Here is a 23120-nt window from a genome sequence, read left to right as displayed (position 1 = left end):
AGGAAGAGTCAGCATGGATTCACCAAGGGCAAGTCATGCCTGACTAATCTAATTGCCTTCTATGATGAGATAACTGGCTCTGTGGATGAAGGGAAAGCGGTGGACGTGTTGTTCCTTGACTTTAGCAAAGCTTTTGACATGGTCTCCCACAGTATTCTTGTCAGCAAGTTAAAGAAGTATGGGCTGGATGAATGGACGATAAGGTGGATAGAAAGTTGGCTGGATTGTCGGGCTCAACGGGTAGTGATCAATGGCTCCATGTCTAGTTGGCAGCCGGAATCAAGTGGAGTGCCCCAAGGGTCAGTCCTGGGGCCGGTTTTGTTCAATATCTTCATAAATGATCTGGAGGATGGTGTGTACTGCACCCTCAGCAAGTTTGCAGATGACACTAAACTGGGAGGAGAGGTAGATACGCTGGAGGGTAGGGAGAGGATACAGAGGGCCCTAGACAAATTAGAGGATTGGGCCAAAAGAAATCTGATGAGGTTCAACAAGGACAAGTGCAGAGTCCTGCACTTAGGACGGAAGAATCCCATGCCCCGCTACAGACTAGGGACCGAATGGCTAGGCAGCAGTTCTGCAGAGAAGGACCTAGGGGTAACAGTGGACAAGAAGCTGGATATGAGTCAACAGTGTGCCCTTGTTGCCAAGAAGGCAATGGCCTTTTGGGATGTATATGTAGGGGCATTGCCAGCAGATCGAGGGACGTGATCGTTCCATTCTATTCGACATTGGTGAGGCCTCATCTGGAGTACTGTGTCCGATTTTGGGCTGCACGCTACAAGAAGGATGTGGAAAAATTGGAAAGAGTCCAGCGGAGGGCAACAAAAATTATTAGGGGACTGGAACACATGACTTATGAGGAGAAGCTGAGGGAACTGGGATTGTTTAGTCTGCGGAAGAGAAGAATGAGGGGGGATTTGATAGCTGCTTTCAACTACCTGAAAGGGGGTTCCAAAGAGGGTGGATCTAGACTGTTCTCAGTGGTAGCTGATGACAGGACAAGGAGTAATAGTCTCAAGTTGCATTGGGGGAGGTTTAGGCTGGATATTAGGAAAAACTTTTTCACTAGGAGGGTGGTGAAACACTGGAATGCGTACCTAGGGAGGTGGTGGAATCGCCTTCCTTAGATATTTTTAAGGTCAGGCTTGACAAAGCCCTGGCTGGGATGATTTAGTTGGGGATTGGTTCTGCTTTGAGCAGGGGGTTGGACTAGATGACCTCCTGAGGTCCCTTCCAACCCTGATATTCTATGAAGAGTGAGGTCATCTCCAAATAAAGACTATTTAAGTGGATTTCCGGCTGTATCCACCTGTGCTATCATCAGAGCAACATTCCAACTCCAGCTGGGATTCATATGCACTCCACCAGAGCACTATCCACATCAGTGGCATTTCTCAGTAATGTACCCATTCTAGACATTTGCAGGGCAGCTATCTGGGCCCCGGCACACACATTTACCAAACACTATGCCCTAGAACAACATTCTGCTGCTGACCCGCAGTTCGGACAATTGGTGCTATCCACCATCAGCAGAGATACTCCGAAGCCCCTCCTTCCATCGGGGGATACTGCTCCATAGTCACCTATAAGGCTGGAGACTACAATGTAGGATTAGGCAAACCAATAGGAGGCATTTTGGTAAATTTGAGGTTTATATTAGGCAAAAAAAAAAAAAAAAAGGAGGGTTGGAATAAGATATAAACCCCATGGGCCGAGTAATGTTATATCAGGATGAAATTTTTAACTCTTTCAACATTTCCATCGTTAACTTGTTAAAAAAATTATTGATTTACATACACTCCAGGTTGTAGCATAGAAATGGATTATTTTCCTTATGAAATCTGAAAAAAATAATCCATTTGACAGGTTAAATTATTAATGCAAATGGTAACTAACATTTTTTTATATTTGTTCCTCAGAAAAAGTTTTAAGAAATTATTCAGGGAATCACTTTTGCAATTTAAGAAAATAATATATGTTTTGCACAGTGGTAGATTTGAGATGGTCTTGTTTCTGGAACATATATTGGATAAAAATGATATGTGAGAGGCTCTCACTGTCTGTGCTAAGGGTAGAAGAAGAAAGGGAGTGGCTGAATTCAAGTTGGTGTTTCATAGCTGCTGGGAGGGAAGTGGTTGTGGATGTTACCTTGTAGTTTTGTATTATAGACAGAACTGATAACACAGCTTCTAAGATCTCATCTGCAGTGAGCATGCTAGCAACCTGGGATTGCCAGGAATGAGCAGGCCTTTCTATGCAATTGCTTCTCCCAGAAGCTGTGGGGCTGGGCACAACAACTGAAAACAGGGAAGCTGTCTTCCCTGTGCTTTCAATGTTCCGCTTGCAAGTGTTAAGGAAAAGTTAGCATATGTGCATATGTGACTCCATTTTGGTTTGGGGCCCACCATTGTCTAAAAGCAAACACATCATGCACCAGGAGGAGTGTTCCTTAGATACTGCATTCCTGTAAACCCCGCCCCCCCTTTGTTTCCAGCCTGAATCGACTCCTGGTTTCTGTTCTTTGTCTGTTCCTAACTCCCTGCCTCCTGGCCCTGATGTGAGCCTTCCATCCTGATAAGAAAGGCTACTGGTGCATTGCTTTAGGACCATGTTGTCTAGTTGAAATAATGGTTTAGCACGGGGGATGCACTTAGCAGGGATAGGTGGTAGATAAGGGAAGGGTTTGTCTATTGGCTAAGGTTTCCAATGCACAAGGGCAACATGCTTTGCTAAAAGGTACATAATCTCTGTATAACCTGCATTTGGGGTCCCCTCCTGATTAGCAGGGGGGCACCACGCTCAAGAGTAATAAACTTAGTATCTTTGGGAACTCTGCAGTTGTGGACTTTGTTCGTGTGCCTCAGCCTAGACTCGAACTGTGCGTGACCTATCGGGTATAATTCGTAACACAGGTAAGTGGGACACAGAGTTGTAAAAAAATGGACAGGGTAAAAGCAGAGGGAGAGAGGGTTATAGGAGCTGGAGAGTGTAGGTGGAGCAGCAGGGAGGGAGGGGGACAGGAGCTAGGGAAGGGGATTTGAATAGGAGCAGGGCAGGGGCCATGAGATGGGATCAGAAGGATTTGTAACCACTAGAGGACACTCCGCTACTGAGCCTGGAATTCAATGCATGAGTCCTTCCTGAGTCTCAACATTCCACTTCTGTGAGCAAATAGCTGTGAAACCCACTAACAAAGTGGGTCTCATTCTGCCTCTAATAGCTCGTCCACACAGAGGATAACACCCTACTACTGCTTCTTTATTTAGTGTGTTAGTTCAAGTGGTAGAGGTCTGTGCTGTAGATTTAAAGTGGTCTTCTGGAAACTCAAATGGGAGTCAGTATGACTCCACCTGGAATTTCTGTTATTTCAATTTCTTGAAAATTATATTTAAAATCCTGTGGTTAAAGGTCATTAAGGTTGCAAAGTCAAGGACTTAAAAGTCAGAAAATGCCAGAATTAAGGCTGCCTATGTAGGCTGACTTTGGCTCCCTTATGCCTATGTATTATAATGCAGTCTTTAATTATATGATCACATACTGTTTTTCCCACAGGCTCCCTGCCTCATTCAGTGCACAGGATGATGATGCTCTGGGGATGAATTAGGGTTGTGTAGTGACTGACGCTGCTGTTTGTAAGACCCCTGCCTCATTTGTTGCAGAAGCTGGAAGGTGTGAACGAAGCAGATGGCTGAAGGAAGAGAGGATGGTTTTATGGTTAAGGAAGTCGAATGCTACTGTGGAGAACTGGATTCTAGCTATGTATCCATCAAGTTCCTGTGTGATGCTGGGCAAGTCTCTTAAATCAGTCTTTTCACAGGTGGCCACTATTTGCATGTTTCTCCTATGTGATACACCTGGGGCCAGATATGCTAAATTGCTGAGCTGTCGTGACTGCAACTGAAGACAATGGGAGTTGTACATACAACATGCTACATAATGCTAAGTACTCTGAACAATTTCTTGGCTTCCAATGGCCTATGCCAAGGTTCCTTTGTGCTACCATAATAGTTCAAAGGTACCTTAAAACCATCCTATGAGCATAGAAAATAAACTATCCAATTAACCTAGCCCTTTTTTTCTCTTTATGAACCAATTCTGATATCAGTGTGTGTAATTCATTGTTCATATTACTCAACAAACAGGTTGGATAAGCAACTTTCAGGCTATTGGAAGTTCACAAACTGTTCATGGAAGTATGAGTCCTTTTTTCAGTATTGTTGTTTGAGGACTATAGTGATATTTGTATTCTAGAAACATGTTTTAAAACAAAGTTAAATTGAGTGTTTTGTTCAAAGAGAGCTGAAATGGGAGATATAAATCCAACCTGGGCCATTGGGGAGGCTGTTCTTTATGGCTTCCAGGTGGCAGGCCCTCAGTGTCACTTTAGGAAATAAGACTGGGTGAGTGGGGAACAGCAAGAGATGACCTGGTAAGAAAGAGAAAAAAAGGTCCCATCAACATGATTGCAGGAATTTGCTTTCACTGGTGAAACTACTGGACAGTCAGAGAAGCTTACTCCTAAGAGCACTTGCGGCAAATTAAGCTTTGGAAGAACTGTGTGTAGAAAAGTAAGTCTTGCATAGGTAAGTTAAAGATGCCCTGGAAAAAGTTATTGCAAGGGATTTTTATCATATTTCAATACAGTTCTGCTCAGCTTCCTGAGTATTTGTGTTTGTTTGTATAGCCAAAGAACATACAAGTACCTTACTCCCTGGGTATATTATATCAGTTATGCTGTCCAGTCTGGTCTAAGCTCCTCATCCTGAGCTTTTATTCTGAACGGAGTCAAACATTACCTGAAGTTGGTCCCTTAATGAGATCCATATTTTGGTAGTTATCCACCTGCTATCAGTTAAGCAGTATACAGGGCACTAGTCTTTCAATTAAGCAGTATAAATTGCCTTTGAGCCTGCTGCAGTGATCAAGAGACTTCACCAGGGGAACAGTATTTGGGAAAAGTATTTGGAAGGGATCTACCTGAGAGGAAGGAAAAGAGCTAGTTCTAGCCTGAAAGAACAGGTAAAATAGCTGTTGTCATTGATGTTTCACACATCCCATTCTTAATATCGTTGGAGAAGGTAATGTGTGAGTTCCTAGGTTTCCATCTGAAATGCTATTGAGTGGTATGAGTTTTATTTGGCTCCCATCACTTCCTTTTAAAATTAGAGCTTGGTCCCAGGCATCCTAGTACAAAAAGGATTAAATCATATTTGCTATGGTAACAGAGGTAGGTGACCTTAAATTCCTCTTGTTAGCTGTTATAATAATTGGCAATTCAGTAACTAACTTTAAGATCCAGCAGGTAATTTTTAACATACTTTTTACTGCTTTAAATCTTAGTCACATGCTGAAGACATCTCAAATCCATAACTCAGGAGCCACTGATAAATCCTGAAAACACTGACAGTAATATAATATTTAACAGAAAAATAAAAATATCAACTACACATTAGTTACTAGCGATACATTTCTGTAGTTGTAGTATTCGTGGTTATTTAACAGTACAGTCAGTATTGGTGACTTTTTTTTTTTATCACCACACATGATCAAGATAGCCTGAAGGAAATATTCTTAGCTATGTTTTTTCTGTTTTCAACAGAAAAACATGAGATTTTAAGAAAAATTTTGTTCTTAGTTATGCAAGGATAAATCCAGAATAACTCTGCAAAAGCCAGTGCAGTTATCTTGGATTTGCACTTGAGTAATTAACAGTAGACTTTGGTCCTTTGTATGTTGTTGAAATCTGGTTCACTGAATACATCCAGCATTTCTTTCCGGTATTTCTAATTTGCTGATTTGAGATGATACTTTTCTATTCAGTAAGATTAAAAGAGTGTGCTTGGGAAACAGTTGTATGTAAGAGACACAGATGGGACTGCTATAGCTAGAGATCTCTAAAGGCTTCTACCACCACAGTATTATGGCAGTCTAGAACATAGATGTAATGTACCCTTTGGAAGATGAATCCCAGGAAGGTCTTATGAAGCACTTGAGAAACTATTGAGAAAATTGGATCAAAGGATAAAATACCTGCAAAATGAATTGAAGTTGGGGACTGAATAGGGAAGGGAAATAAGGCAACATAAGCAATATCTGAGACTGACCAAAATATATGGGAAATCAAACTGTATGAGAGCAAGTGAAAAATACAGAAGGAAAAACTTCATCCATGTCTTCTATTTCTCTTTTGCCGAGTAAGCAGTAAAATAGAATTGATTTACCAGTCTCCGATCTCCCCTTTTTCATGTAGGTAGTGAGCTGTACAAATTAACTACATTTGTTGGTAGGCACAAGTCTTCTGGAAGTTACTGTTCCAACTCTTTCTCTTAGACAAAAGCACCAAAAACAATGTCTCACAAATCGTTGTTTGGACAGTAATATTTTAATATGTAGTGGGTAGAACTCTTTTGACTGTGGGGAGAATAGGTCAATGCACGTAGGAAAAAAATAAGTGAGACATTCTGATGAAATGTCAACAAGACGTTTATTTAAAAATTGAAATCACAGTAGACATTTTAATAATGGAATAATGTGGACTACCCATCACCACCCATGATCAAGACCATTTGGGATTCAGAATATTAAGAGCAGAGCAACTGTGCATAACAGCCGGTGTTCAACATCTGTCATGCTGGAGTCCATTAATGTTCAATTGCATTCTATTGTTTTCAGATTATTCAACCTCATTTCATTGTCATTGTTTCTGCTAGGGATTAATCAACTGTTTACAACTACATGGGGTTTTGGAGTCATAATGGAACCAATTAGTATAGAGTTTTCGACAAATATACAGTATTCAATCCCTAATGAAAAATTACTAATTTACAAGTACTTGGTAACAATTTAATCAAGCTTGAAATCAAATACACAGAATAAATCATAGTGTGACACATTTTTGAGGTTCTGCATATTTCATAAAGACAGAATAAAATAAATGTTCCTTGTAAATTTGTGAATCTCTGTTTTAAAGAGAGCAATAAAAACATGCTGAAATTATATTAAATACCAAAATTAAACATGGTCTTTATAATCAACAGCAGACATTATCTTTTGGTGATGGTGAACAGATTATCTTTGTTTCTTTTAATTTTAATTGTTCTGAGCTCCTTTTACTCCTTTTACCTATTTGGAGATATTCCTAAGTAGCAACATTTCCTTTCTATATAAATTTTAGGCACTTGTATATACTGTGTGTTTGCATGCATTATGTATATAACCAGAGGGTTCATGTGTGTGTATCACTCTCTCCTCATATATATTGAATTAATTTTCCATTAAATAAGTCCATATTTACATCTTAATTACTATAGAAATATTTTTCAAAATTTCAATATCTTAAAAATTAAATATATTGCACCTCTCCAGTACCCACTGAAATATTGTGCTCCCTTCAGAAATGTTCCACATAGTGTATACAATAGTATTTAAATTCTGCGTCATAAAGCTTTTCTAATAGATAAACAGTCATCTGGAGTCAACATTGTACAGTCCTAGACTGTGTTATACATTTCCACAAAGCATGAAATTATCCTTTTAACGGTTACCTCTGCCACCCCTAGTAGTTTCTAATAAATACTTTTAGTTATATGTTGAGAGAGATTTTTTGCTAAATTGCAAAAGATTATTCACTGAAAAGACTTTTGCCTCACTGTTGTGATTCTTGTGAAGCCAGCCAGACATTAGTCCAGATGGCACGCTGTTAGTGCTGGACAGACATAGCTTTGGACATGGCTCTGGGTTTTTTTAATTTTGCATCGTTGTCCGTTGTCGTCCCCCCCCCCGGTTGTTCCCAGGGTGGGAAGGTACTGGGATGGAAGCAGAGAGCTGCCCGCCCACCTGCTGCCACCTGCTCAGCTCTTGCTGCTGCTTTTATAAAGCCTCTTCTTGCCTGTAAGATATGATCACTGCATACCCACAGTAATTGAGGAAGGAGCAATCTTTCTTTCACTCTCAGAAAGTCTTTTTCAGATTGCCACAGTTCTCAATTACAAAATACATTATCCTGAGAAGACCTGGGGCTTTTTCTGCCAGTTGACACAAACTGACCACCGGAATAAATGTGTTTAATCCATTAAAATCTTGTTGGATTAAACAGACTTTTTTTTTCTTCAGAAACTGAATTTTTGAGAATGGAGATGGTGTTTATTTCTCTCATTGCCAAGCTTAAAGAAATGTAAAGAATGACAGAAACAGACTAGTTGCTAACTACAGTTCTGTTTGTTTTTTCTTTATTAAACAATAAGCAACAATTGTAAAACTCCTGGAAAATGGTTATTTTTTTGGAGATGCTGTAAAAAAAAAAACCAAAAAAACCCCAAAAACTTTTCACACTGACTTCTGGGAACACACTCGAAGTACAGATATTGTATTCTAAGACTGTTTTTCCCAACACATTCCAGCTACTACAAATTTTTTGGGAGGGTGAGGAAGGCTCAGTATTAAAGTGGCGACAAATATGAAATCTTCTAAATCAAACGTGGATTCCGGTTTAGAGTCAGATACCCAGTGCAAAAGTGGAACAGGCTGTGTAGTGAAATGTGGCTCAGAAAGAATGGAGAGTGCTGCCAAAAGGAGACTGGCTGCTAATGCCAGGGAAAGGAGAAGAATGCAAGGACTGAACACAGCCTTCGATCGACTAAGAAAGGTGGTTCCACAGTGGGGTCAAGATAAAAAACTCTCCAAATATGAGACCCTTCAGATGGCATTAAGTTACATTATGGCTCTAACTAGGATCCTTGCTGAAGCAGAGAGATACAGCACTGAAAGAGACTGGATAAACTTTCACTGTGAACACTTCCATCAGGAGAGCTACCACACTTATATGGGACAGAAAATGGAAACCGACAATGACCCATACGCACAAAGAATCTTCAGTTATCCACCTGACCATTTTCAAATAGCTAATTAGAACGAATTATGGGCTAGTATAATTCAACAGACCAACTGAGTAATTTTGAACAGTTAGCAAGAATTAAGCTGCTGAATAAGGTAATCTTGTCATTGTAACAGCTGTATTCATGTTTACTACTTATGCTGATGTTGCTTAAATAAGTTTGTTTTGAAAAAATTTAATTGCTATGCCTCTAAGAAGATTGTTTGTTTGTGTGTGTTTGTTTGTTTGTTTTCCTGGTTACTAATGAAATGTGTATAATAAATTTGTGTTGTATATTTTATTTATGAAATATTTGTAACAATCCCTTCATATTTCATTTGAATGTTATTAAATTTTACATTATTTTTGCTGTGATGGATCATGTCACATAATATTTTACACACCAGTGGCCAAATTGATCCATGGTTTAACTCAATGCAATTAAACATGGATAAATTTGTTCCCATGTGTCTCCCCCTCCCCTCCCCAGTTTTGAGGTTACATTTTTGTTTCCTATCCAATGGATACCATGAAAAAGATAATTAAAATGCATTCAAGTCAGAGAACTAACTTTAAACTTTGTCAGTTTGATATATGGGTTGTGTAGGTTTACTTTAATACTAAACAGTTTATCAGAAAAGAGCTAATTTCAAGTAGTGTACAGAATATTTTTTCTTTAAGCTGGCTGTAAAAGCAGATGTTTATATATTGTAAAGTGAATACTCGCATGAAAGTAGAGATCTAACTCTTAAATTTTGTAGGTTTTACCTACATGTATGCTCTGTGGGTTTTTTTGTTTTGTTTTTCTTTCCTTTTTTCTCCCTAGTATCTGGAAACAATAATCAATTTTGTAAATAAAAATTTTTTTTTCCATTTGAAATGACCTTTCTGACTACCTGAAATGGTTGGAGTCCTACTATGGGTGTTGTGCGTTGGTGGGTTTGCTACAGTGAATGTTACACTACCTCAATCAGGCTCTCATCAATTATCATGAAGAAAAAGCAACTACTTACTATATGAAATGATTTTGCCTTTGGGTGCTACTACAGTCAGAATCACTGTGCTAGGTGCTGTACAAACACATGGTCAGACTTAGTCCATGCCCCAAAGAATTTATAATCTAAAAGACTAAGTGTGGAGAAAGGTGAAAAAACATCCAAGTAAAGTAGTCAGATTGAAGGCTGGCATACCTCTTGTTCATTCCACAGACTTTTTTTTTCTTTTGGGGGAGGTAGGTGGGAAGTAGATAAAAAGGGAAGAGGAAGAAGGGATGGGACGAAGTTGATGAAATGTTGGAGGAGGTGAAAGTGAGGAGTAGGGCAGGGAGAAAGGTAGAGGTGATTGTAGCAGAGTTCATAGTCCTACATAACTTCAAGTGAAGATGATGTCCATTGTGATGTTTGAAGGCTGCTCCTGCTGGTGCTGCTGGTGGGCGGCTTCCAAGAACCAGCTACTTGTTGGTCCTGGCTTTGTAGGTTAAGGGTATGGGAGCTGCAGGGAAGGCAGTCGGGTTCCTTGCAGGGTCCTGCCATATCCTGTATTATATCTTTTTCTCAAATGAAAGGTGTTGCTGAAATAACTAGGGAACTTCGAATGAAGAGCAAAATCAGCAGTAGAAACTGAGCCCTGATGTGAAAGAGATGTCTGAATACTGAGAATGGTTAGACTCAAAAGCTGTGATCTTGCACATAGGCACTGACTCTGTGGGTGCTCCAGGGGTGGATCACCCAGGGGGAAAAATTAGTGGGTGCTCTGCACCCATTGGTGGCCAAACTCCCTGCCCCACCTCACCTCCGCCTCCTCCCCTGAGCACGCCGCGTCCCTGCTCCTCCGCCTATTTCCTAGCGCTTGCTGCTGCCAAACAGCTGTAGCAAGCTCCAGGGGGGAGGAGCGGGAATGTGGCGTGATCAGGGAAGGAGGTGGGGAAGAGGCGGGGCTGGGGCGGGGATTTGGGGAAGGAGTCAGAATAGGGGCAGGGAGGGGGTGGAGTTGGGGCGAGGACTTTGGAGAAGAGGTTGGAATGGAGGGGGAGGGGCAGGGGTGGAGTCGGGGCAGGGCCGGGGGCAGAGGGGGGCAGTAGAAGTCTGCGCCTATGGTTGTGTAGTCTTTATTCTGGCAGAACTTTCACTGAAATAAATTATCAAAATTTTGCTCTTAGTTACTACTCTGCAGCCCCACAGATTTCATAGGAGTCAGACTGGCTACCCAGGAGGAAATTGACCCAATGGAAGTTTTACTGGAATAAAGGCTGCAGGACTGGGCTCTACTAAACCTATGTTTAGTACACATAAAAAGGAAATCCTATTTTTGTGAACAACTTTGTCCGGAAAATGCTGGCATATGTTATAATTAAGGCTGCAAGTCTGTCATGGAGGTCACGGATTCCATGACTTTCCATGACTTCTGCAGTGGCTGGTGCTGGCTCAGGGGCTGCCTGAGCCAGCAGCAGCAGTTTGGGTGTTTTGGAAGCAGGCTAGGGGCAGGGGGTTAGTGGGTGCAGAGGGGTGCTTACCTTGGGGTAGGGAGCTCCCTGGCTCCCACGGACATGGCACTGAAGCTCCTAGGCAGAGGGGCCAGTGCTTGTGGTAGGAACAGTGCGTGGAGCCCCCTGACTCCTCCGCCGCCTAGGAACATGCGGAACCGGGTAGGGAGCCCCTGCCAGCCTCGCCAACCCTCCTCCCAGCACCAGTAGGGGTCCCGGGCTGTGCACTGTGGCCTGCCTCTCCCCTAGCACCAGAGGTGTCCCAGGCCACCTCCCCCAAAGTACCCACAGCCCCCTGCCCAAGTTTTAATTAAGGGTATATAATAAAAGTCATGGACAGGTCTCAGGCCATGAATTTTTGTTTACTGCCCATGACCTGTCCATGACTTACTAAAAATACCCATGACTAAAATGTAGCCTTAGTTATAATGTTGCTGTAGCTGCATATCATACATCAGCAATCCTCTCTCTTCAACAACATATATGGTAGATCACCAAAACACTGTTTTACTTCTCATTAATTAGCTAACATATGTCAATGTGTAAATTGTCTACAAGGAAAGCATTTTTACATACAGGGAGCCAAATTCTGCCCTCTTGGGGAATGCAGCCCCACTTAGATTATGCTGTTGACCTTATTAGGAATGCATATACACAGAGGGCAGAATTTGACCCATGACTTTGTTTTATCACGTTGTCCAATTAATGCTGTATGATATGGATACTCTAAAGATTGTTTTCCCACTAATAGATGGGGGATTCAGGTACATACCTTCCACTAGTATTAATGGGGAAAATCTGTGCTGACTTACACCCGTTCAATCCATGTAACCTCTGAGCAGAGACAGTGTCTTCCTCTTTATTTGGATAGCCCCTAGCCTGCAGGCACTACTGTAGTACACCTAGATAATGGGGTTGCCTGGCATGTACAGCACAGACTTTGCCTCAGGGAAAATTATCCTTTTAAGTCTCTTGGCAGACACATGGGACAATACACAAGCGTAAACGAAAAAATATATTTAGTGTTTAGAAACAGCATTGGTGGGCTACAAGTTTATAATTAAATGATAAAGCACTTCTAAAATTACTTTTTTTCACATGTAATCTTGTGGTACACAAACTACTATATGATTTCATGCCATACATAATCCATGTAAAAGTAATTCATACACATGCTCCTCCCATTGCATATTCCATATATTATTATTTGTCTTCCAGTGAAGTATAACTGGTAGATTTAAGTATAAAAATATTGGAATAGTGTGTAAAGAATTACATTATAATACTGCTGTTAAGCCCACAAAGGGAAAAGTGAATCAAGATAAGAGATCAAAGACCTACAATCCTATTACTAAAGAATTTAAATACATCGTCTCCTTGAAAGACACCATAGTGCAATGGATTGGATGTAAACACATTGTAAATAAGGCCACTGGATACATATCTGCTGTTGAACTACAGTAAAAGAAAATTAAAATCTCCATCCTCTTAGTCTTGATTATACTACTGGGAGTTCAAACTCAATAAACTACTTGGGCAAGGTGGATCACTTGATGATTACCTGTTCTGTTCATTCCCTGTAGGGCACCTGGCATTGGCCACTGTCGGAAGACAGGATACTGGGCTAGATGGACCTTTGGTCTGACCCAGTATGGCCATTATTATCATCTTATGTTTATCATCTTAATAATAATTAGTAACAAAAAGCCATTTCTCTGCTATTCATAACTTTGCAGTGGCTTTGTTCTTAAGGTGGATATAATGCTAGACTGGAAGTTGAAATTTCCGATTTATCTACAGCACAGTTGGCAGTAGTACAAGTTTCCCCATGTTTATCTGGCAATGTGCTTTAATTCTGATCTGGATTGGCCCTTACAAGGAGAGAATGCATAGCACTGTCAACTTAGCGTTCAAGCCCAGATTTTCAGAAGTGACCACTTTTGGATGTCTTGCTTTCTCTGAGTTTGGATTTGAGGCACCTTGGCCTGATTTTTTTTTTTTTTTTGAAGTCTGAGTGATCACCATCAGTTGAAGTCAGTGTGAAGTGGAAGTGCTCAGCACTTCTGAAAATCAGTTGGACACCCTGAAATCAGCAGCTGCTTGAGACCTCTCTGTCTAAGACTGCCAAGGTTTTTGTGATGTGGATACTTGACCACTGATTGAGACACCAGTTAATTTCACACAGGCTGTTGAACAGCTGTCAGAGAACCTCAGAATAGATTGGGAAGGGAAAATGTAGTCGGATTGTTTAACTTAGGCCCTGATCCTGCACCAAGTTCCCTATGGACAGACCTATGTGCCCACACACATTCCTCTTCACTTCAGTGGGACTCCAAATGCAAGCAGAGGCCCAGCCACATGGAACTTGGTACATTTACCCACCCAGGCTGAATTCTAACTGTTGACACAGATTCTGATCCCACTTGCATCTGTGCAAACCAGGAGTAACTCAATTTTATTATCAAGATACTGTGTCAAATGCAATTACACCTTTGTAAAAACAGTGAACATGAGATCAGAATTGGGTCCCATAATATCCCATTATTACACATCACCTGGGCTATTCAGTCATCCTCTTCCAGTAATGTTAAGTCAGTGTTCACTCTCTTGGATTGTGATTTGCCTCTGCTATTAAAATTAATGTATTGATGGAGGCTAGAAATACTTGTTTTGTTAAATATTTGTTGCTCTACTAAATATACTTGTAACGGATATTAAAAATTGTATACTAATGGGAAATTAATGCTTGTCCTTAAATAATATGCTCAGTGCCAGTAACAAGCTCAAATCCCATTCCAGGGTTTCCATCTTTGAACTTACCTGTTGGACAGGGCCCATGGTCGCTGCGGGCCTTGAGTGGCAATTTGTGATTTGGGAGGGAGAAAAACAGGCTGCTCTCTGTGTAGGGAGTGAAACCCAAATTCCAAGTGCAGGATGGGCTAGAACTCCCTTTTCTCTTATGTGCTGAGGAATTGTGGGGAAATGTAATTCACTAACAGCCAGTTTATACTTCTTGGCTGGGGCAAACCCTGTATGAAGGAGAGACTTGGTGGGGAGCAAGAGGGACTGCAGAATCTCTCCCAGGTGGGACAAATAACCTAGGGTTTTGTTTTGTTTTCTTTCATCTGTGTTCATTTAGAAAACCTTTTGAGACAGATTCCTCTGGGGAAGGACAATATTAACCTCAGAAAACTGGGAAGGGGAAATCTAGTCAGATTGTTTACATTTTTGTAGTTTAAAGAACTCCATGAGTTTGGCCCTTTTGCATTATTTTTCCTGTCACGTGCTCATACCGATTCTCATGTAACAGGATGGGCAGTTGTTGTTATTCCTTATATCTAGTGACAACTGCTAGGCTCTCAAGCTCTATCCAAGATCCAACAGACCCAGTTATAGAATCTTTGGCGTCTTGTGTGGGGAACCTGGAGGTGGGGGGAGGTGCTTTATAAGTGTATAAATGATGATAATTATGAATGGAGCCATCGCCATGTTAAAAATGCACATTTTACCAATCTCGCAGGGATTCTCTGAGGATTTTTATTTTTTGTACAGTGCTTTAATAGTATAAAGTGCTACATACTTTTTATTATTATTTATTATTAACCTGCTTGGTGGAAATGTGGAGCTGAAAACCACTCTGTCAGATCTGCAACACCCAGATCCTAATGCACAGACAAGGATAGGGGATGATGTATTTGTTGATCTTCCTAAATGGGAAAATCTAATCCTAAATGAATAATCGCATGGCAGAAAAATAAATAACCTTTTTTAAGAGCTGGAATGTATAGGGGGGAATTTTCAAAAGTGCTCTGCCTTGGCCTAAGTATGATTCACATTGAAGTCAATGTGCAGGGCTCTATATAGATTTGTGAGGTCACTGCTGTCCTCTGTGGTTCTCTTTAGATCCCAGCCTGCTTGTTTTGCCACAGAGGTTGCTGCAGTAATTTTGGAACTCACAGAGCTGCAGTAACCTTTGAGAACCTGCTATGACTGAGAAAGGGAACCCAACCAGTGTGTTACCTGGGGAAGCACACATGGTTTGTGGTGGGAGCTCTGCATAGTCTCTCTCCTTCTCCCACATGATTACTATGGGGAGTGGACAGGACACTTTCTTTCCCAGCTGACAGCTCATAATGTGGTCTGCACTGAGGAGCACTCATTTATTATTACTAGTTTGTATTGCTGTAGTGCATACGGGCCCCAATGCGTGGTCAGGGCTCTGTTGTGCTAGGTGCTGGACAAACATAAAACAAAAAGGCAATGCTTCTCTCACCATTGATCTTCTCTGGTATGGTAGGGTTGGATGCCCATTTTTCATGGAGCTTGTCCTGATTTTTTGAAAGATTGTTGCTAAAGAAAAGAATGAAGTTCTTTACATGATTGTGAAATTATGACGGGATGAAACTGCTTCACAGACACAGTGGCTGTATAACTCTGAGACATGTCACTTTTCAGCAACATGCTCACCATATGCAAGAGACTCATAAATATAACCTATGGAGCTGATCTTCAAGCCAGTGGAAGTTTGCTGTTGACTTACGTGGAGCAGTGTTGGACTCCACTATGGGCCAAACTAGGACAGTGAATGTGGCTCTAGACTGGGAGTCAGGGGACCTGGGTTCCATTCCTATCTCTTCCAGTGACTCATAGTGTGACGATAAGTCATTTCCCTCTCGCCGTATGTCTTGTTGTCTATTAAGATTGCAAGCTTTATGGGGCAAGGGCTGTTTCATATTCTGTGTCCATCCAGTGCCTAGTACAGTGGAGCCTCAATCTCAACTGAGGTCTCTAAGTGCTATTGTAATACAAATAATTAATAGTAATAATAAAATGCTGCTAGCCTTACTCAAATTTAATTCTGCTCACTTTACTCACACGAGTTTCTATGCCATTGACTTCATAGGATTATAGTCTATCATGTATACTATGAAAATATAACATCCACATTTTCCTATGATTGTTAAGCAGAACTTCCCACTGATTTCACTGGGAAAAGTGACTGACATGATATGGACCAATAAACACTAGTTTAGAAACAATACCCACTAAGCAAAACTTTATTTTCCAATACATGTTACACTCTATTTGTGGTGATGAGCACTGCTTACATTTAGGCTTCCAGATTTGTGGGTTCAGTTTTCATTAAGAAACCCATTTTTAAGGTGTATCGCATACTAAATTTGATCTAGATTTTTTTTAATTTCAGTAAGAATTTACAGAATAATTCCTTTTAATGTTCTAAAAGTATGCATCTATTCTAGCACTGTAAGAAGTCCAGGAATTTATTAAGAACAATAAACATTGCTTTATTGAAGAAACAGTCCATTTCCTCTACACAGGTTTATCTTTAAACAGTTTGGTTTCAGCCACTCATCCTGGCATACTTTTTAAAAAATGCTTAAATACGTTACAAAGCAAAGATTAATAAAACTGCAAGAAAACATTGCTAAAAAAACCAACACAAACCCCCTGTATCATTTAATTACATTATAAATGATAGACTGTGTACACAAATGTGTCTCCTAACTTGTAGTTTAGTCTTAAATCATACAGAAAACTAGCATGCAAAATGTATGTTAATGCATACAGAAATTTCTCAAAGTGACCACATGCTTTACTTCAAGGCGTAAGAAGGGCCTGATCAGACTCTGAATTGGTTTCCCGCAATCAGCCATGCTCTGTAGTCCATTGTCATATTTTCAGCATTTGAGAATGGTGACTTCAGTATTTTTCCAGATTTTACCAACTGACATTTAGAAAGCTGTGTCACAATCCTAATAAAGGGACCATACTGTGCCATCAGTTTCTGAGCAGAACTCCCCATTGATTTTAATGGAGAACTCTGCTTAAACTGATGGTGCAATGTGGCTCAAGATTTGAGTATGTGTGATATAATAAGTGGCTCTGTGTAGCTGTGATGGATTCAAGGGGCAAGTAGGTTAGTTCACAGTAGCTTATGCAGCTGGCTAGTACCCCAGCAGAAATGAGAAGACATAGGAGATCCACTTTTGATGACGGAACAATAGCTGAACTACTAATGTAGCGCTCAGAATATTGCTTCTCAACTAACAGGCGGAGACTGATTGAATTCAGGCCAGCAGTAATTGAGAAATATGGGAAAATAAGAGCAAAATCAGGATTAGCAAATATACTGGGGCATATCCATGTTCTTAATTTACACCCATATCTGCATCCAACTTCCCTCACTGTTGGCTTTAAACTTGCAATGTATTTCAAAGTCACTGCGAAGTATGCTGATAGGCCCCTTCACAAAAGTGTGTTGAACCAATCACAGTAAAAACCCACTTAGGGAAGAACAAAATGCTGTAAAACCATCAGTATTTGTATTTGATTAACTCATTCTGTTTCTCTATGCTCACTACCAGATTGAGGGAGAAATGCTCTTGGCTGTCTACCCCTGCACTGGTCCCCTGTGCAAAAGTCCATTTATTTAGACTGTGGTGGAGGGGATGAGAATTACACCTACAGAGTGAGAGCACAAATAAAACAAAGGCAAATTTAGCAAAAAGATTCACTCCCAGTTGAAATGTGTCCGGTGCATTTATTTTTTAAAAAGACCACTGCTGTACTTCACAAAATTGCTGCTTGCTAGAAGTATGGCTAATAAACACTTGTCTAATAGTATTTTAGGGTTTTCCTCCAAATGATTTAGGGCCTGTCCTATAGTTATTCTGTGCATGGAGCCTCCACTGACATCATCAGCTCTCAAAAACAAGCCCTGAGGAGACTCGTGGTCCTGTTACACACTTTTGCCTACAATTAATTTATCTAAAAACATGTCAAAGAGACACACTTTGATATGCAACTCTGAAGCATTTATTTAAATGGGATGAGGGACAATACATTATTGAACAGTCAGACTTTTTTTCTTTTATGTGAATTTAAAGTATATTTTGAAACCTCTATGTTAACTCTTTCTTCCTTTTGAGGATGACTTTGAATCATTAGACCAAAATAATAATAATAATAATAATAATTAATAAATCCATTTAAATCAAGAAAAAAAGTAAAATGTTTTAAAGCTCAAAGTGAAGATTTCCCTATTGGAATTAATAAGGCAATTAACAATGAATCACTTGTTCAGTATTTAATTTAACAGATTATAGTATTTCATTAGATCTTCTTTTGTATATTTGCTCAGGTACCATTTTTAGTGGGTATGAGAGGTCACTTTTCAGAGACTGTTTTAATGGTACTTGCATCAACAGCAGAATTGAGTTCTTTTTGTAGTACTTCTATTACTAACAGTTGCAAGTAGCAACTATTTACATATTTAGGAGAAGACTGCACATGTTGGCTCAAATTTTCCAAAGTATGTGTCCTTTTTGCCCTCCACGCTTGCCCACATGAAGCATTCAAAAATTGTCTTCAGTCCTTGCTTTCAGAGACAAGAAGGCCCAGTCCAGTTCTCCTTAGACTGGGCAAGGCTGCTGAGAATTGGATCTACAGATTTTACATGTTTACTATTTTCGAAGCAAAGATGCAATACTCGTGCTTTCTAGAATTTTGAACAAAAATACAGCCACTTGACTACCCTCTGAAATACCCTGAGCCTGTGTGTTAACATGTGTGAAACTATAAGGCTGAAAAGGAACCAGAAGGCAAATAAAGCTACAAATGTGTGAATTTGGAAATATTCCGTTATTTAACATATACAATTTTAGAGTCACTACATTTAATTGGTGCAAAATTCTACTTAGTATTGTAGTTATTAAATGGACATTTAGATGATAACTTACTGACTTCTTGGATTCTGGCATGAATTTTTCGTTATGGCCTCTACTGAATACTGAACAGGATGCCTTTTTTGTGCAAGGTCAAATTAGTTACTGTTCATTAAATAAAACAAAACAATGAAATGCTAAGCAAGCTGTTCAGGAAGAAAGCACAATCACAGAATCCCTAATGCTTCTTGACACCGTATCATTACATAGAGCCATTCGTCACATAATATTAACTTCTCAAATGGATATCACACAAGTCATGTGATAATTCACTGTTGCCCTCTGCTGCTTACATAAATCTACTTACAGTTTTTCCTCAGCTTTTTCAATAGTCACCAACACACATGATAACTTACGCCTTTCTCTATAAAGGTTTCATTACGACAAGCACAGTCAGATCTATTAGCATTAATATCTATGCACCTGAACTTCCTTTTTATATTCCCATTTTGGGCTCAGTGTAAGCAGAACAGAAGGATTCTGTAGTTATTAACAATACTGGAAATTAATTTCTTGTTTCTTAACAAGAATTAATCTATTTGGTAAAGATCTCAATATCTTTTTTGATACAAGTTACTTATACTGAACAAAATTTTGTTGTCTGTCTCATAGCAAAATGCCTATTTAAATGAAAAGGAAATTTGTTGGATTACGGGCAACATAATTTGATCTACAGAGACTTCTGCAACTTTAGGATCAGATTCTGATCTCATTTATTCCGTGTACATTGAAGTATCTCCATTGACTTCAGTATTCAATGTATGCTAGTATGAATGAGATCATGACCCTTAGCTAGTAAATAAGAGTGAAAGACAGTGTTGTCAGCTGCCAGTATTCGACTGCCAGATTTTGGGGACCCAGTTTGGCTTAACCTCTCATATTGGGAGGTATTAGGAACTTCTTACTGAATGACCAAGGATCAACCCTTCATTCATCTCCCTCCTTTACAACATTTCTTCCAGCAAGTCTTTCAATAATATCAGCCTCTCCTTCCCCCTGCAAAAGTATAGAAGTTGTGTTTTGGAAAACATTGTACCACTTGACCTTCAGCCTACCTGTCATGGGTGTGAATCACCTCTCACTTGTGGTGATGTAAATCAAGAGAGATTACAGTGAAGTCAATGGAATTACACTGGTGTAAAATTGGCATAAGGGAGAAGAGATTCAAGCCACATGTTTGGTCTGTGTTCTTTGTGTTTTAATTTACATTGTAAATTCTTTGGGGTGGGAATCACATCTTTCTCTGAATTTGTAAAGCTGTGAGAACATTTACTGCTGTCAGTAATACTAGTAATTATAATATTGGTACCTAAAATAAAATATCCTTATGGTATGATATTTATATATACTAACAAGTTTAACATACTGCTTTTCCTGTCTTTCAAACTATACACAGAATGCAGGTAACATGATTGCTCTTGGACCTACTACCTAATAAAGGAGGATTCATTCATTTCTTCTAAACCTTAAAAGTTTGTACAGATTTAGTTTTTTAGTTTATATTATTTAATAACTTAGTCTATATATTTAGGCTTGAAAGGGTTAGATTTTTATCAATAAATATTGATTTCACCATACACAGACTGGCAAAAAAATATTTCCATTGATCATTGAAGTTTACATAAGGCAAAGTAAAAAAAATTGCTGCTTAAGATACTTTGTATATGTTGACAGTTTGTGTTTCAAAAGCTTTAACTTTTTGAATCTTAATGTGTACTGTCATTAAGCAATTATTCTCTGATTCCCTCACCCCAATTTTCTACAACTGTGAACATTTAAATTGATATAAACGAATGCTTAAAACTCATCATTTTGTGCAACTGTGGAAATTTAAATCAATACAAATTTTTAAAATGTCATCCATTGAAATCATAAAAAAAAAATCAAATTCTGTCAAGCCTAAAGATATTCAGTCAAGTTTCTGGCAGTGCACTGTAGCTTTATTATTTCTATGTATATAAAGTGCTACAATTGCTGTAAAATTTTATTATGTTGGATCAAAATCTGCTTTTCATTTACACCGCTGAAATAGTTGGAGGTTTCAGAGTTGTAGATGGGAGCAGAATTTGGCCCTTCTTCAAAAAGAAACCCATAAACAACATTAATTTAATTTACAAAATCCAATTATTTTCTTTTTAGAAACATCACTAGGAAATACACCATCACCACATATTACTTGATCTGAACCTTAGATGGCTCTCAGAGAGTAACACATAGGTTAGATTTGAAAGTGACCAAACAGTAAAACACTGTTTATCTCCTTCCCACTGTCCCAATATACCCAATGTCTCATTAACTCTTATGCCTTCATATTTTCATATTTAGTGCATGTACATTTCTAATTTAGGCACATTTTATTTTCAGTGGTAATTTATTTCTTTTAAAGTGTAGTTTCTCCTTGCTTTAATCTCTTCTTTCTTTCTCTGAATTTAGTACCTTTTTTTAAACTGAAAAAACACTGAATTGCAAAGCAAGCCAAATAAAACCTAAAATTACAGCATCTGTAAAGGTGATCTTTAAGCCCCTGTATGATTCTAGTTAGGACCCCATGGCTGTTCCTGATCAAGTTTAAAGTAGTGAGTTAGAACTGCTGAAAATAAAGTCCAAATCATGTGCAAGAAATCATCAGATACATTCCTAACCTCTAACCATTGGGGTTAGAAGGGTGTCAATAAAATTATGTAAAAGAGAAATATACTGAAATTGTTTGTTTTAGTGCTGTTATTAAATATCCTTCGTTATCGTCCTCCTATAGCATTCCCTGGTTTACCTACCGTTTATCAGGGTACAATACTTACTTTAGTTGTTTATACTAACCACTATGTTTCTTAAATATTATAACCTTCTTTGCATGTTACAGATGGATTTTTCCCCTGTTTTAACAGTAGGAACTCTACCTGTGATTAAGTTTTCTAAATGATCCTGAAAGAAGTTTTAACTGCACCAGGCCACAGTTCCTCTTTAGTCAGTTTAGCAAATGAGCCATATGATGTGCTTTTTTTGTCTAGGCATGTCAAAAACTCGTGGAAAAAGAGACTTGAATTTAAAAACCATGAAGTTACAAGAACAGTATTCTGTGTGTTTAAAATCAGGGAGTCACTAAAACTGAAAAGGAACAAATATGAAACATACATGGAAATATACAGTAGTTTCAGCTGTGATCTCTACAGTATGTGCTTCATACAAAATAGGATGTTTAGTTTCATGTGTTAATTTTCTAAGCACATGCCTTATATCTTACTGTATGTTTCAAAACACCATGAGTACACACGGCATGGTATGTACATACATATATACACACACACAAATATAAATGTATACTGTATATAGCTGTACCTCCATGAAATGCTATGTTTTATCTAGTATGATCACATACAAAAATTATGTTCCAACTTCTTTTCTTTTCCTTATGGAAATCCTTTTAGGATTACATTCAAAGTCACATTCTTTACTCTCTATCACAGTGTCAGTCCTTTCATTGGCAGTATCCACTTAAAAACCACAAATCCTTAACTTTGCTTGTTACAGGAGCTTTAACTGAAGCATTAAAAATGGTGTTGATTTTTAAGTGCTCAAACTATGTCTCTTCACTCTGAGATTCTCAGAAAAAGACATAGCACTGAACTTTTTGCGCTACACTCTATACAATAATCATACTGGAGTAAAATACAAGCAGACATCTTGTACAATATGTAACTTGCAGCAGTTCCAGCAGCAGAACACTTACTAAAAACAAGTTGCTTGTAAACCTTGAGTCTCTTGGTTTGTACCTTCTCTCTCTCTCTTCTTTTTCCCCATAGTTCTAATATTTCTGCGGGTATAATTGGAACTGTAGGTTTTTAAAGTTCTTCACTTTCTACCACGCTCTGGGATGGGGATGAAAACAACTTTGGACTTTCAACAGCTGAAAAGGCAGAAAAAATGTCGAGCCCTTGACCAGTGAGGTTTGCATACCGACTACCACTAGGTCGAAACTTTATTGGTAGTGGAATCTGTTGGTGCCATTGGGCTGAAGAAA

At 39.1% G+C, this 23120-nt stretch overlaps 2 protein-coding genes and 1 long non-coding RNA gene across 3 annotated transcripts in view; 2 read left to right on the top strand and 1 right to left on the bottom strand.

Moving 5' to 3' along the window:
- LOC140914790 (uncharacterized) overlaps positions 1–4870 on the top strand; it is a 30332-nt gene extending 25462 nt beyond the window's left edge. Inside the window, exon 4 of the long non-coding RNA XR_012159992.1 lies at positions 3663–4870. This is a non-coding gene — a long non-coding RNA (uncharacterized lncRNA). The remainder of the gene's footprint in view (positions 1–3662) is intronic.
- A 3588-nt stretch (positions 4871–8458) lies between these two features.
- Positions 8459–8911, top strand: ATOH7 (atonal bHLH transcription factor 7). The gene has a single exon (XM_073354771.1). The coding sequence runs from the start codon at positions 8459–8461 to the stop codon at positions 8909–8911; it is 453 nt and encodes a 150-aa protein (XP_073210872.1).
- Positions 8912–20999: 12088 nt separating this feature from the next.
- The window catches only part of MYPN (myopalladin), a 115152-nt gene continuing 113031 nt past the window's right edge, over positions 21000–23120 (bottom strand). Inside the window, exon 21 of the mRNA XM_073353448.1 lies at positions 21000–23111. Within this exon, the coding sequence (XP_073209549.1) occupies positions 22942–23111 (170 nt within the window). The 3' untranslated portion in view covers positions 21000–22941. The remainder of the gene's footprint in view (positions 23112–23120) is intronic.

The sequence above is a fragment of the Lepidochelys kempii genome, chromosome 7 (genome assembly GCF_965140265.1).
Source record: "Lepidochelys kempii isolate rLepKem1 chromosome 7, rLepKem1.hap2, whole genome shotgun sequence".
NCBI lineage: Eukaryota > Metazoa > Chordata > Testudines > Cheloniidae > Lepidochelys > Lepidochelys kempii.
Note: the sequence above shows the minus strand (reverse complement) of the source record. Positions and strands in the feature narration are given on the sequence as shown.

Coding starts and splice junctions, on each gene's coding strand:
- ATOH7 (XM_073354771.1), top strand. CDS start 8,459: ATGAAATCTTCTAAATCAAACGTGGATTCCGGTTTAGAGTCAGATACC.